Genomic DNA, 16,406 nt, shown 5'->3' on the forward strand with positions numbered 1-16,406 from the left:
GTATACTGAGAGTTTAGTGAGTGTGTGTAGTGTGATTTGCTCGTAACTGTAAACATAAAAAGGTAACAGTTTGCTAGATACCTTCTTTTGTTTCCTGTAGTCTTGCAGTCAGAGCTTTGACTTTTGATAGTTCAGGTAGAACTTGCTTCAGTTTTTGTTCTTGTTTCTTTACCTGAGTCTCAAGGGTAGGCATTTCATCCACCAATGTCTGGAGAAAAAAATTCTTGTGTACACAAATGATGACACTTTTACACAATATGTTCTTACTGAATTTAAGCACATGATGAAATTTTTAATATGCAAACATCCCATTTGTAAGGTTATGATAATAGCGATAATTTTTTCCTTCACTTCTAGGTATTAGCAGGATTTTATGTCTACATTCAACATGGTACTTATGGCTGCAACATTATGGTATGTACTGCAGGTACAGATGGAAGATAACCAAAATAAATTAACTACAACTCGCAAACTAATATTACACACATTTATGGCTTACAATGTTGCCTAAGGACAGTGCCAATTTTTTTACTGAATATCACGTTCTCAATAGATTAAAATATGGAAATGCCTGGTTGCACAACCAAGAACCAGATGATATTCCCCTTGTTCCATGTAGCCTGCAGTAAGCTTGGTGTAACTGATACCATAGCCAACCTCAAGTGATCTTTCAGGTGCTGATCACTTTTGGTTTTTCCACATAATACCACAAGAAAAAAATTTAATGCAGTAATTTGCTGACGAGACTGAAATGTGACAGAGCTTCATCTACCCGGAAGATAGTTTTATGTGGTAGTTGTGGGGAAGACATACTGTTCCAAGCCTACACAAGCACAAAATTCCAGTTACTGTCACTTTGAAGAAGAAGAAGAAGAAGAAGAAGAAGAAGAAGAAGAAGAAGAATCCACATGTGAGACGTGGATTTTCACTGCCCACATTCTATCGCACTAATATGAGAGACAGCTTCATCAGAGAAACAACAGTTTGAGGTAATCATATGACATATCAATCCTTTGCAGCATTTCTCATTTCTAATGTGATGTTAATACATACAACTTTTTCATTAGGTTTTACTGCACCAAACATTTGAACCTTCTATGATCTTAGACTGAGCTTTTAGTACAACTCATTTGTCACTCTTGGACATGAACTAACTACAAGCTAGCAGTATAAACAGGTTTATACAAGCTCCACTGGAATGCTTCTCTAACGTGACTGAAATTTTCATGGGAGATCTGTGGCTTTTCAGAAGATTTTACATGTAACAGACTACCTGTTGTTCAATGTTTATTGTTCCAGAATCTTTAACACTTCTTCCTCCTATGTAGCTGACATTCCTATCGAGTTCTAAAACATCGAAAAGATGTAACCGATTGCAAATGTGCTAGTTGAAAAAAAAAACAACAACACAGAACTTGCTCTTGTGGTGTTGCTATTTTAACTATGGGTTTAAAAAATGGAAATTATATAACCTTGCCAACCACAGAAAAAAAAGCTCCCAGAAATTCTCTTTGTAGAGATGTAACTTGACCACATACAGAAATTAGTTTGAGAGAGAGTTAACTTTTATTTTGGATACCTTTCAACCACACACTTTTACCGCAGTTACCTGAAAGAACTCTAGAATCCACATATTTAACTAAGTGCTAAATTACAAATAAAAACAGAATGAACAGAATATGAATATTTAAGAATGGTGAGTGCAATCAAAGCTACAGAACCTCAACCAAAACAATGGTTTTAGATATTTTTTGTTTCAAACTACTTCCTCAAAAGCTAAAAGTCATCCATACAGTTTTATGCACTGTTCAGCAACCAGAACATACTGAGATGCTTGCGACACTGAAAATTACACACACTCTAACTGTTTTACCATTCTCTCACAACAGATTTATTTGTTTCACAGTTTGTATCAGTGGCGTTATTTGAGGGTCAACTGAGAAGTGTATGAACACAGTAGATTTTGATAGGTATCATTTCAGTGGACACTGATGTAAGTTATAAACAACCAACACCTTAATGGGAGCAATTTGATTTTTGGTACTAACTCTTAACACTGGGTTTCCAGTTCAGGCTGCCAATTGTGTAAGACCAAAATATTTGATGATTTACTTTATATGCTGCTTTAAGGGAGGAAGACTAAGTACAAAGTTAACAACATGGAACTTAACACTACAGTGTTATAATTGCTCACCAATAAATTTAAGTCAGCCGAACAATGCACCTTAAATAGAAAATCAATCTAGTGAAATTTCAGCCTGTGGACAAGGATAAAGAACAAGAAAACTGCTGAAAAATTAGTGTGTCCGCTCTCATGTTTCAATGACAAAAACTGTTTCACTTACTACTGCAAATGGCTTGTCTCCAGTGAGCACAAATTTATGGTTGGTACACTCAAATGTCAGATGGACTTTACAATCACAATAAAACAAGAGCTCTCTCTTTTCCAGCAATTTAACAACAAACTAATTTTCCCCTGATAATTATGCAAAAAATACAACCATACTGTCACGTAGAGGAAGGTGTAAGTAGATGAATGACGAACACAAATTTCACTCAACGAAGGTTCAGCACTTGCACATACAAGAGCAAAGAGCGAACTGCCTCCAGCCAGAACAGCTACAGAACATTCCAGTACAATGATTCTTGCCATTTGTGGATATTTCCAGAATGTACTCAAACAGAATATAGAAATTACAATTGTACAGTTCAGGTGAGTTTTGAACTCACCACTTTCGATGCAATAGTTTAGTATCATATCCACTACATCACAGTGCTATTCCGCTTCTTCTTGTTGTTACGTCGTCCTAGTCCAAGAACGAGTCATTGGTCCTGCATACTCCGACTCCCGATGACTGATGTTTGCCCTGACGATGATCATCTTAGAACTTCCCTTGGCGCTATGTTCTTCGTTGCCTTTCCGCTTGTTGCCAGTCACTGGAGCTTCGAATTTACCCTGGGTTGCAGGATCCTTGTAGGGCTTCATTTGAAGGATGTGGACTGTATCTCTGATCGTTTGTTGTCTTGTGTCGAAGTCGAAATATTCAACTTCATAACTAACATCAGACAACTGTCTTACAACCTTATAAGGTCCAAAGCAGCGCCTGAGGAGATACTCAGGAAGACCAACCTTCTGAACAGGAGTGAAGATCCAGATAAGGTCCCCAGGCTAGTAGACAACAGGGCAGTGGCTCACATCATACCTTTGGCGATCGTTTTCTTGAGCCTGCAACTTGCTACGTCGAGCTAACAGCTGAGCTTCCTCAGCTCTGGTTAACACCTGGGCAATGCATTCGTCGTCCACGTCCATGTCATCGTCATCAGGATGTAACGGAAACATAGTGTACATTGTCGTCGCTTCATACCCATGCACCAAAAAAAAATGGCAAAAATCCTGTGGTGTCTTGTTTGGCGGTGTTGTAGGCAAACGTCACAAAAGGTAGCACCTCATCCCAGTTGCTCTGCTCAACAATGACGAACATTGATAACATGTTGGCCACAGTCTTATTAAGGCATTCAGTAAGCCCGTTAGTTTGCGGATGGTAGGCAGTCGTCATGCGATGGGTAATGTTGCACCGACGGTTTATCTCTGTCACAAGATTCGACCGAAACTTTTCCTTGATCTGTAATTAGAGACTATGGGACACTGTGTTTTAATACAATGTCTTCCAAGATGAATTTTACTATCTCGAATGCCTCGGCTGCTTGCACGGCTTTTGTAAAGGCATAGTGTGTCAGATAATCGGTGCAAACAATACTCCATCTATTGGCACTAGCAGACTCCAGGAAATCGTCCGAGGAGGTCAATCTCAACACACTGGAAAGGAGTTTCGGCTGGTGGAATTGGTATGAGTCAGCCAGGTGGTTTCTGAGGAACTGTCTCTTCTCTGGCACTCTCGACAGTGCGACAAAGTGACGGACACTCCTAAATAAACCTGGCCAGAAAAGTCTCTTGCAGGTTCTACTTTTGTCTTAATAAATCCTAAATGTCTGGCCTCAGGTGTGTCACGGTATTTCTGTAGAACATGTATGTGCATGCGTTTATGAATCACCCGTAGCCACCTCTTTCCAAACAAATCATAGTTTTTCTTGCAAAGCAATCCATTGTCCTTTCACATCCTCTGACCAACTTATGGCAAGCATAATTTGAGATATCTTTGGCCCCCCTCCTGCTCAGTGGAGTGATCCTGGAGTGCAGCGAGACGGTCACTATCTTCTTCAAAGTCTTGATGGTCTTGCACAGGGTTTTTTGAGAGAAAGTCGGCATCTTGGTGTTTTCTTCCACTTTTGTACACTATGGTAATGTCATACTCTTGAAGACGTAGTGCCCACCTGGTGAGTCGTCCTGTTGGATCCTTAAGACCTGTCAACCAAAAATGTGAATGATGGTCTGTCACAGCTGTGAATGGCCTTCCATACAGATACTGTGGAAATTTGCACATAGCCCAAATCACAGCAAGACATTCTCTTTCTGTAGTTGAGTAGCCTCTTTCAGCTTTTGTAAGCAAGCACAGGCTATAACCACCTCTTTCCCATCTGAAACTTGCACCAGAACAGCATCGATCCCATACCCACTGGCATCTCTGTAGTCTGTAGTTCTGTACGTGCTCTCTCATCATACAGACCAAGTACAGGGTCAGTCGTCAAGAGCTTTTCACAGCACATAGAAAGCATCTAGTTGAGCACCACCCCAGATAAATATAGCATCGGCTTTTAACAACTGTTGGAGTGGCCTGGCTTTGATACAAAAGTCTTTCATAAAACAACGGTAGTAAGAACATAACCCAAAGAAGCTTCTCACATCTCTAATACTTTTAGGAATAGCTCTCACCTTTTCTGAGTCTGGCCGCACACCTTTGTTTGACGCAAGGTGCTCATGTATTTTGATTTCTTTTGCTCCACAGAAACACTTTCTTGGATTAAGTTTCAGTCTGGCTTGCTGGAGACACTTAAGAACGGCCCTCAGTCTTTTTGCGTGTTCATCAAATGTATCTCAGAACAGTATAATGTCATCTAAATAACAAAGACACATTGTCCATTTCAGGTGCCTTAGAAGATTATCCATCACTCATTCGGAAGTTCCTGGTGCATTACACAAACCAAACAGCATTACCTTAAACTCATACAGGCCCTCAGGGGCGATCGATGCAGTTCTCTCACGATCAGCCTCATCTACTTTGATTTGCCAGAAACCTGAGTACATGCCCATGGTTGAGCAAAACTTAGCCCCTTCAGACAATCTTGTGTATCACTAATTCGTGGAAGAGAGTAAACATCCTTTTTAGTTATCTTCTTAAGCTTCCTGTAATCAACACAAAAGCGTCAATTGATATCCTCCTTCCTGACGAGAACCACTGGTGATGACCATGGGCTCTGCAAAGGCTGAATGATGACGTTCATCATCATTTTCTCTACCTTGTCGCGAATTATTCAACTTCTGTTGCTGACACATGGTATGCTCTCTGGCTTATTGGTTGATGGTCTCCAGTGCTAATCAGGTGCTTCACCATCGATTTGTCTAATTTGCTTTGCACCTATGGATTGAAGCATTCAGAGAACTCTTGAAGAATGTGATGTAGCTTCTTCTGTTGTTCCTTAGTGAGATTTGGTGATAGTCAAGCTAGAAGATCTTGTCTCATAGTGGTAGTGCTGATTTCGCCCACAGACTCTGCGCTGCAGGTTTCTATGACGCTCAGCTGTTCTGCAATTAACAGCTCAGCGTTTGCTATGCACATACGTCTTGGAAGGATCTGCGGTTCTCACAGACAGTTAACTATCCACAATTCACCAAATCCGTTCTTGAGCGAGACGACACAGGCTGGGATGACCAAGTTATTCTCCAGTGGTATGCTTCTCCTACATTCCACTACAAGGTCCATGGGTTGAGGCATGGCACGACACCTTTCTAGTGCTGACTGCAGGAATGATCACTTCATCCAGCACACAGTCTCCACACACTGGGATGCGCATCTTCCTGTCCACAGTATCTCATCTCATTTAACAATCTTCGAGCGACCACAACCTATAATTGCCTGAGAATCTTTCAAAAAGTCCCATCCAAGAATGACGTCATGACTACACTCTTATAAGATGACGAATTCCAAGGGCTGTGTATGGCCACTTATACCCAGATGAATGGTACATCTTCCTGTACGTTTTACATATTTCCCATTAGCCCCATAGATGTTTTGCTGTCGACGAATACGGCTTTCTGCAACTGTCGACGGCACTTCTCCGAAATGACTGAATATGATGTCCCAGAGTCCACAAGAGCTTGGACTGGTCAGCCATCCATGAGGATATTGACGTAGTTGCCTATCATTTTTGTAGTGGTCGACGGCAGAGGATTTTTCTCTTTGGCGGCCTCACCTCCAAGGTAGGTCGCACCCTTTAGTTTTCCAGGTTGCAGCGGCTAGATGATCGGCTGGAGTTTCTTAACAGCAATGGAGACCTAGATCGGCGTGTTGGGGAGCGTCCTCTCCAATGGCTAGCTTGTGGTGATGGTGACCTACGTCGTCCTGCACCCACATCATCTTCATCATACCAGAGTTGGCATCAGTTTAAGATCGGTCTGCGTCATGAAATATGCGCAGCCTTTATTGACAATAGCGCACCACGTGTCCCGGTCGTCTGCAATGGAAACATACTGGTTGGTTATCCTGGGTCCCCCAGGCATTAGTCTTCCTTGGTGCCTAAACAGTTGCCTCATGCGGCATTGCAGGAACTTAACTTCGCCTGGGTCTCTACTTTTTCACCATTTTAAAATGAAATGAAGGGCAAGAGATTGGTTACAATGTCTGTTCCACCTCCTCCCTTATGGCCTCTTGAAGCACCTCTGTTTTTTTGCTCACCCTGCAGTCCAAATGCCTTCTTAACTTCCTCTCTCACTAACTAAGAACACTTGTGAAATCCGTTGCTTCGTCCATCAGACATCGATACAACGTTTGGAATCCGTTCAAACGTCTTGCGTGTAATTCTTTTGTGATGCATTGTCTCTATATACTGGCTCTATTTTAAGGAGTCATCTGCTGTCGAAACCTGCTTCAGGAGTAGGGCTTTATACATGCTCTCAACACCCTTCATGAGATGTGCAAGCTTACCTTCCTCATCCATTCTAGGATCCACTATTTTACACAGCTCTAAGGCATCTTGAATGTACGATGCTGTTTCTTCTGGACACTGTGCCCTGCACTTTAATTCAGCCTTGCACTTCTGTCATCTGTGTCGCCAAAATACTCGCGCATTTCTGCCTGGAATACTTGCCAGCTTGTGAACTTCTTGTTGTTCACATACCATTGCTTTGCAGTGCCCTCCAAGTAGAAAAATACGTTAGCCAAACACATGGCATCATCCTATTTGTTATATCTGGCTACACACTCATACCTTCAGCCACTTGTTTGGATCTTGGCCATCATTACCAGAGAGCCCGGAAGGATGTCTCATGTGGTGGCACACAGTTGCTGTCATCGTGACATCCTCCTCTTTTGTCTCCGATAGATTGCGATCTGTTGAATATGGACTGAACTATGGTTTCTCGCCACATAAACTGTGGCTCTGTTGTGGCCTGATGTCGTCCATGTGCAGTATCACAAGTTCCAATACCGAGCATCTCCACCAGAATAATGTCACACGAACACTAACTTCACTTAACAAAGGTTTATACAGCACTTGCACATACAAGGGAGCAGAGCGAACTGCCTCTGGCTGTAACACATGCCGTATATACAGGGTGGTCCATTGATTGTGACTGGGCCATATATCTCACGAAGTAAGCGTCAAATGAAGGAACTACAAAGAATGAAACTTGTCTAGCTTGAAGGGAGAAAACAGATGGTGTTATGGTTGACCTATGGCAGTGTCATCTAGCGGGCCAAACAGATATCAACTGTTTTTTTTTTTTTAAATAGGAAACGCCATTTTTAATTACATATTCATGTAGTACGTGAAGAAATATAAATGTTTTAGTTGGACCACTTTTTTTCTTTGTGATAGATGGTGCTGTAATAGTCACAAACGTATAAGTCTGTGGTATCCTGTAACATTCCGCCAGCGCAGACAGTATTTGCTTTGTGATACATTGCGTGTGTTACAATGGGCCGTTTACCAATTGCGGAAAAGGCCGATATGATGTTGATGTATGGTTATTGTGATCAAAATGCCCAATGGGTGTGTGCTATTTATGCTGCTCAGTATCCTGGAGAACGTCATCCAAGTGTCCGGACCGTTCACCGGGTAGTTACGATATTGAAGGAAACAGGAAGTGTTCAGCCACATGTGAAATGTCAACCACGACCTGCAACAAATGATGATGCCCAAGTAGGTGTTTTAGCTACTGCCGCGGCTAATCCACACATCAGTAGCAGACAAATTGCATGAGAATTGGGAATCTCAAAAACGTTAGTGTTGAGAATGCTACATCAAAATCGATTGCACCCGTACCATATTTCTATGCACCAGGAATTGCGTGGTGTCGACTTTGAACATAGTGTACAGTTCTTCTACTGGTCACAAGAAAAATTACGGGACGATGACAGATTTTTTTTGCACGCATTCTATTTAGCGACAAAGCGTCGTTCACCAACAGCGGTAACGTAAACTGGCATAATATGCACTATTGTGCAACGGAAAATCCACGACGGCTGCGACAAGTGGAATATCAGCGACCTTAGCGGGTTAATGTATGGTACGGCATTATGAGAGGAATGTTAATTGGCCCCCATTTTATCGACGGGAATCTAAATAGTGCCATGTATGCTGATTTCTTACATAAGGTTTTACCAATGTTACTGTAAGATTTTTCACTGCATGACAGAATGGCAATGTACTTCCAACATGATGGATGTCCGGCACATAGCTCGCGTGCGGTTGAAGTGGTATTGAATAGCATATTTCTTGACAGGTGGATTAGTTGTTTAAGCACCATACCATGACCCACACATTCGCCAGACCTGAAGTCCCAGGATTTCTTTCTGTGGGGAAAGCTGAAGGATATTTGCTATCGTGATTCACTGACAATGCCCGACAACATGCATCAGCGCATTGTCAATGCATGTGAAAACATTACGGAAGGCGAACTACTTGCTGTTGAGAGGAATGTCGTTACACATATTGCCAACTGCATTGAGGTTGACGGACATCATTCTGAGCATTTATTGCATTAATGTGGTATTTACAGGTAATCACGCTGTAACAGCATGCATTCTCAGAAATGATAAGTTCGCAAAGGTACATGTATCACATTGGAACAACCAAAATAAAATTTTCAAATGTACCTATGTTCTGTATTTTAGTTTAAAAAACCTTCTGGTTACCAACTGTTCATCTGAAGTTGTGAGCCATATGTTTGTGACTATTCAGCGCAATCTATCACAAAGTGAAAAAAGTGGTCCAACTAAAACATTAATATTTCTTTACGCATTACACAAATACGTAATAAAAAAAATGGGGGTTCCTATGGCAGCGTCATCTAGCGGGCCAACCATAGCGCCATCTGGTTCCCCCTTCAAGCTAGACAAGTTTGTTTCTTTGTAGTTTTTTTTGACACTTTTTTCCTGAGATATTTGGCCAGGTCACGATCAATGGACCACCCCCTATACAGTTACAGAACATTTCAGTACAATGACTTTTGCCAATTATGGATACTTCTAGAATGTACTCGAACCAAATATAGAAATTAAAATTTTACTGTCCAGGTGAGTTTTGAACTCACGACCTACGATGCAATGCAACAGTTTAGTATCATATCCACTACACCACGATGCTACTCAGCTTCTTCTGTGACAGTATTATCAGCAGGTAATGTGAATTTGGAACATGTCACATAATATTGTAAGCTGCACTAACATTATGAACAATTATTCAAGTTTTAACACTTTGTCTTTTGTTTCAGTGGGTAGCATTAATCAAATCTAATTAGATATCATTGACTGTAGACATCTAGATGGCCTGATAGCCTTTGTTGTATTTACATTTTGGAAGACCTGTTGTTAGGTATTGCACTTTCATGTTAAAGTTGTTAGTAACTATGGTTGTCCAACGATTCTAAAAAAGTTTCCCCGAGTTTTCCAGGTTAACTTCTGTATTTTTCCAGAGTCACATTGTGCTTCATCTGTAACAATTTGTCACAGATTTTATGACAATCTACAAATTTGTTGACAGGAACTTAATGGTGGCTACACTCCAAGTTAAAAAAAATGGTTCATTTTAACCATGAAATAAAACACACCAGGACCTGACAACAGTGTCTACCAGGTGTACCAGTATGAAATGAGCATTAAGATGCAAATGTGTAGATAGGGAACATTTGTTGTGAACGAACCTTAATTTTATTTATTTATTTATTTTTTTTTTGGTTGGTATGGCATCTGTCTAAGATGTGTAGTATACATAAAGTCATAGAACAAACAACATCGTATATTTTCATCATATTAACTATGTTGAATTTTGTACCAGAAAGTGATAATTTGTGGAAAGCATTAATTTTTTAATTGCATTTGAAAAAAAGTGCTGCAGAGTCGCACTGAATGCTTGTCGAGGCATATAGTGATAATGCTGTATTAGAAGCAACATGCAAAAGATGGTTTCAATGGATCAGAAATAATGATTTTGATTTAAGAAATGAAGAACTTTGAAGACCACCAAAAAAGTTCGAAGATGCCGAATTGCAAGCAATATTGGATGAAGATAATACTTTGAGTCAGAAGCAAATGACAGCAATGTTAAATGTTGCACAACAAACAATCTCTGACCGTTTGAAAGCTATGGGAAAGATCCATAAGTGTGGTAAATGGGTGCCACATGAGTTTAATGGAAGACAGATGGACAACCGAAAAACCATTTGTCAAACTTTGATTCGAAGACACGAAAGAAAATTTTGTACTGAATTGTTACGGGCGATGAAAAATTTATTTATTTTAAGAATCCTAAACAGGAAAAATCATGGGTTAATTTGGGACAACCATCGACATTGACTGCAAAACCAAAACAATTCGGCAAGAAGACATTGCTCTGTGTTTGGTGGGATCAGAAAGGTCTGGTGTATCATGAGCTTCTAAAACCAGGTGAAACTGAATACTAACCGCTACAGACAACAAATGATCAATTTGAGCTATACATTGATCGAAAAAGGAGTAGAATGGGCCAGAAGACATGGCAAAGTAATTTTTTTTTTACACGACAATGCACGTGCACACAAAGCAGAACTAGTTCAGGATGCTGGGAGCTGCTACCCCACCCGCCGTATTCCCCCGACTTGGCCCCTTTCGACTACCATTTGTTTTCATCAATGGGACATACATTGGCTGAGGAACACTTCGATTACTACGAAGTAGTCAAAAATTGGGTGTCTGATTGGTTTGCTTCAAAATACAAACATTCCTATTGGCGTGGTGTCCACAAATTGCCAGAAAAGTGGTCAAAATGTATAGAAAGAAATTGTCAGTACTTTGAATAAAATGTTTTCACTTTCCAATTCAAAATTTGTATTTCATTTACACACACACACACACACACACACACACACACACACACACACACACACACACACACAAAGAAAAAAAACCACCACCTCATTTCATTCCATTCCAGACCACCTGTTAAAATAACATGAACAAAAAAATTACACAACTAAAATGAATCTAGGTTGTGGGAGAAAAAAAGCATTTCCATTAAGAACAATCAGCCGTTGGAAGTACACATTGACATAAAAACAAAAAACCATTATCTGCATCAACAAAGAACAACACTTTTTGTGAAGACATCAAAGAATAAGATTCAAATACAATTTGAACAAAAAGTTTTGGGAGGAATACTAATAGACTAGTTTGATAATGACACATACACGGCCATTAAGTGAAGTCATAAGCAGGTATTTTTAGTGACAGAACTCATCCTCTAATCTGAGAAACTTTCTCCGTTTTATCCGCAAGTTTTGTTACCTTACTTTGCAGCTGTCTTTGCTTTCTCTAATCTTTCCTCTTCATGTCATTTTCTTTTGAAGACTTCTCACCTGCCCTTTTCTCTGCTCCTACTTCACTGTAGCTACCACACGTATTTCAGCAACTGTATTACCTGTTTTGTGAAGGGTAAAGATCCAGCACTCCCTGTGGACTTAACTGCATCGTGAATAGTATGAATTGCTATCGGAGATTCCTGGGTCAGATTTTTGACCTGAATGGAGGTGTTACGAGAGAAACACATGAATTTCAAGCAAAGCTGGACAACAGATCTCAAGTCTGCCTGCACCATATGCTCAGTTGCTGACTCGGCATGGCAGTTTACATTAACTTCTCTTGTATCTTTGTAAAAAGAATCATTGTGTAAAGACAGGAATTTGGACAGCTCAATCAGCACATAAGGCTCAAGCTCTGATAAGGAAGAAGCTAGTACATAATGAAGCCACGTCTGAAAATTTGTCCAAACTGCAAGACTGCAGATATCAGAAGAGTAGACCAGTCACTCTGACCCTGAAGATTTTTTGTTTGTTACTGTGCATGAGTCGCTGCACATATACAGCCTGCTGCCACCAATGTAAATTCCTCATTGTGTGACACCTATCAGAGGACATTCAAAGCTGTGAGACATTGTTGTTTAATTAGAAAGTAATATCTTTTGAAGGGTCAATGTGATCCTGAAGAACACGTTGTTTAGCTGTTCTGTCACTGAGTGTGTAGTTCATTTATGTGGGAATAATACACAGAAATGACATTTTACTAATGGAAGATGCTACACAGGAAGCATTATCAGAACAACTCAATCGTGAAAGTGACGTACATGACTCTTGATAAAAATTATTCTGGGGCTGAGGACAATGGCAAATCTGATCAGTCTGCTGAATCTTCAGATGGCGATGAAGAAATACAGTTATTCACAGTGAGAATGGTCATTGTTACAACACAGCTCTCCCTACTCCCACAACTGATAACATTTTAGTCTTTATTGCAACAGTGTGGACATGATCAACAAATTTATGAATAACTGAGAATAACACAACGTATTTGTTGAATATGTGCACTTCATTTAATGAATAGCATCTTAATGAAATTAAACTGCAAATAAAGGCTTTAGACCTAGATCACTTTCAAGTTTCTTCATTGAAAAGTTTCCATGGCAGTTTTTACCTACTCTCAAATTTTAATACAATGATGATTGAATAGTACACATGAGGGGCGAAATAAAATTAGAATATTCTATAACGAAAATGGACTCCCACATACTATTTTCAGCAAATTTCTCCAGCAAATACTTCTGGGCCACTGTTACCCTGGTATACATTTAGCAGGACAATTTCAGAGTGCTATACTACAAGGGTGGACAACATTCCATTAGAACTACTGACAGCCTTGGGAGTGCCAGTCCTGACAAAACTATCATCTGGTGAGCAAGATGTATGAGACAGGTGAAATGCCATCAGACTTCAAGAAGAATATAATAATTCTAATCCCAAAGGAAGCAAGTGTTGACAGATGTGAAAATTATCGAAGTATCAGTTTAATAAGTCACAGCTGCAAAATATTAATGCAAATTCTCTACAGACGAATGGAAAAACTGGTAGAAGCCAACCTCGGGGAATATCAGTTTGGATTCCGTAGAAATATTGGAACACATGAGGCAATATTGAATCTACGGCTTATCTTAGGAGAAAGATTAAGGAAAGGGGAACCTATGTTTCTAGCATTTACAATTTATACAGAAACCAGATGGCAGTTATAAGAGTCGAGGGGCACGAACGGGTAGCAGTGGTTGGGAAGGGAGTGAGATTGTTGTAGCCTCTCCCCAATGTTATTCAATCTGTATATTGAGCAAGCAGTAAAGGAAACAAAAGAAAAATTCGGAGTAGATATTAAAGTCCATGGAGAAGAAATAAAAACTTTGAGGTTCACAGATGACATTGTAATTCTGTCAGAGACAGCAAAGGACTTGGAAGAGCAGTTGAACAGAATGGACAGTGTCGTGAAAGGAGGATATAAGATGAACATCAACAAATGCAAAACGAGGATAACGGAATGTAGTCGAATTAAGTCAGGTGATGCTGAGGAAATTAGATTAGGAAATGAGACACTTCCTCTAGTAAAGGAGTTTTGCCATTTGGGGAGCAAAATAACTGATGATGGTTGAAGTAGAGAGGATATAAAAATTAGGCTGGCAATGGCAAGGAAAGCGTTTCTGAATAAGAGAAATTTGTTAGCATTGAGTATAGATTTAAGTGTCAGCAAATAGTTTCTGAAAGTATTTGTATGGAGTGTAACCATGGACGATAAATAGTTTGGACAAGAAGAGAATAAAAGCTTTCGAAATGTGGTGCTACAGAGGAATGCTGAAGATTATATGGGTAGATCAATTCACTAATGAGGAGGTATTTAATAGAATTGGGGAGGAGAGGAGTTTGTGGCACAACTTGACAAGAAGGAGGGACCAGTTGGTAGGGCATGTTCTGAGACATGAAGGGATCACAAATTTAGCACTGGAGGGCAGCGTGGAGGGTAAAAATTGTTGAGGGAGACCAAGAGATGAATACATTAAGCAGATTCAGAAGGATGTAGGTTGCAGTAAGTACTGGGAGATGAAGAAGCTTGCACAGGATCGAGTAGCATGCAGAGCTGAACCAAACCAATATCAGGACTGAAGACGACGACGACGACAACAACATACTACGAGAGTGTGTTTGACGTTTATGGACGCTAAACAGCGTGGTTATCAGCGCCCAAGCACATAAAAACAGGAACACATGCAGTGAAGGGACTAAAACGAACAGCGATCAAGGAGAATGGATGAAAGACGCAGACCTGACGCAGTTCCAAATCCCCACATACAGCGGCAAAACAAGAGGACAAGGATCACACTAAAAAAGGAAAGGAAACACAAGCAAAAGAGATCAGAAACCGAAGGGAAACAACGAGGTAATCGTGACTGGCAGACCTCTTACCTAAAACCTGGGTGAGCCAGTCACCCAACAGCACATTAAAACCCTCTTCCTAAAATCCGAGGCAACAAATTGGACAGGACACAAAACCGTAAGACCTTAACCACAGTCGTTGCGTCGTCTTGCAAAATAGAGGGTAAATCCGGTGGCAAAGAAACCACCGCCCTCTGGTCAGAGAAAGAAGACAGTAAAGTAAAATGTGGCGGACAGTAATCTGGACGCCACAAGCACGGCAGATTGGGGGGACCTCCCGCTGGAGTAAAAAACCATGCGTTAAGGGACTGTGCCCGATGTGGAGGCGAGTGAGGAGAACCTCATTCCGCCTGCATGACTGGTAGGACGTACGCCATGGCCGCGTAGTGGCCTTGACCAGACGCAGCTTATTGTCACCAACTGCCAGCCACACCTCTTCCCATTGACGTATAACACGAAAACGCAAAAGGGAGGTAACAGCACGGAGGGGGACGGCACATTCAACAACGTGAGGGAGGGAACATGCATCTTTGGCAGCCACATCCGCCAGTTGGTTTCCCCTAATACCCACGTACCCCGGCACCCAGCAGAAAGAAACCTCCTTCCCCTGCCATTGCAGGAGTAGTAGGGCATCATGGATGTTCTGGATGATCGTATCCGCTAGGTACAAGTGTTGCATGGTCTGAAGGGCACTCAGGGAGTCAGAACAGATGAGGAACTTAAGACTGAGAACACATCTCATCCGCTCCAATGCCCGCAAGATTGCAAACAATTCGGCATCAAAGATAGTAAACACCGCAGGAAGCCGTAACTTGACGACTATCAGGGAAACAAAAGCACAACCAATAGAGTCCCCCTGTTTAGAGCCATCCCTAAATACAGGTACATGGTCCGGATGCTGGTGTAAAATATCGTAAAATAAGGAGGTAAAAACGAATGCTGGAGTACACCTCCTCCGGTACTCCGACAAGTCTAGAAGGATGCTGGGACTCTGGAGCAACCAGGGAGGCAGGCGAGTAAAACCTTGTCGTTGGGGACCCACACGCTCCACACCAAGGGACTCAAGTAAATGCTTGGCACGAATCCCATATGGCCTCGTTACCCTGGGACGACTGTAAAAAGAGACGTTCCATAGGTGGTCGGGCAACGGTAGGGTACGCAGGGGAGGTAGGGCAAGCAAGGAAATGACACGCCCGTCACACCATGAGGAGTTTCTGCCGGATGACGAGCGGCGGTTCCCCTGCCTCAGCACACAGGCTGGGGATGGGACTGGTACGGAAGGCACCAGTGGCCAGCCTGATAACCTCATGGTGTACTGCGTCAAGAATCTTCAGATACGAAGGTCATGCTGACCCATACACAGTGCAAGTATAGTCAAGACGCGATCGGACAAAAGCCCTATAAAACTGCAGCAGACGCGCCCGATCTGCTCCCCAGGACCGATGGCTCAGACACTTCAAAATATTCAGTGCCTTCAGGGCCCGCACCTTGAGGTCTTAAAAGTGAGGCAACC

At 41.4% G+C, this 16,406-nt stretch overlaps 1 protein-coding gene across 2 annotated transcripts in view; it reads right to left on the reverse strand.

Moving 5' to 3' along the window:
- The window catches only part of LOC126297598 (structural maintenance of chromosomes protein 4-like), a 242,578-nt gene that overhangs the window by 76,257 nt on the left and 149,915 nt on the right, over positions 1-16,406 (reverse strand). For both annotated transcript variants that reach the window (XM_049988578.1, XM_049988579.1), the window contains exon 14: positions 82-208. In XM_049988578.1, the coding sequence (XP_049844535.1) occupies positions 82-208 (127 nt within the window). The remainder of the gene's footprint in view (positions 1-81; positions 209-16,406) is intronic.

This window comes from Schistocerca gregaria, chromosome X, assembly GCF_023897955.1.
Source record: "Schistocerca gregaria isolate iqSchGreg1 chromosome X, iqSchGreg1.2, whole genome shotgun sequence".
NCBI lineage: Eukaryota > Metazoa > Arthropoda > Insecta > Orthoptera > Acrididae > Schistocerca > Schistocerca gregaria.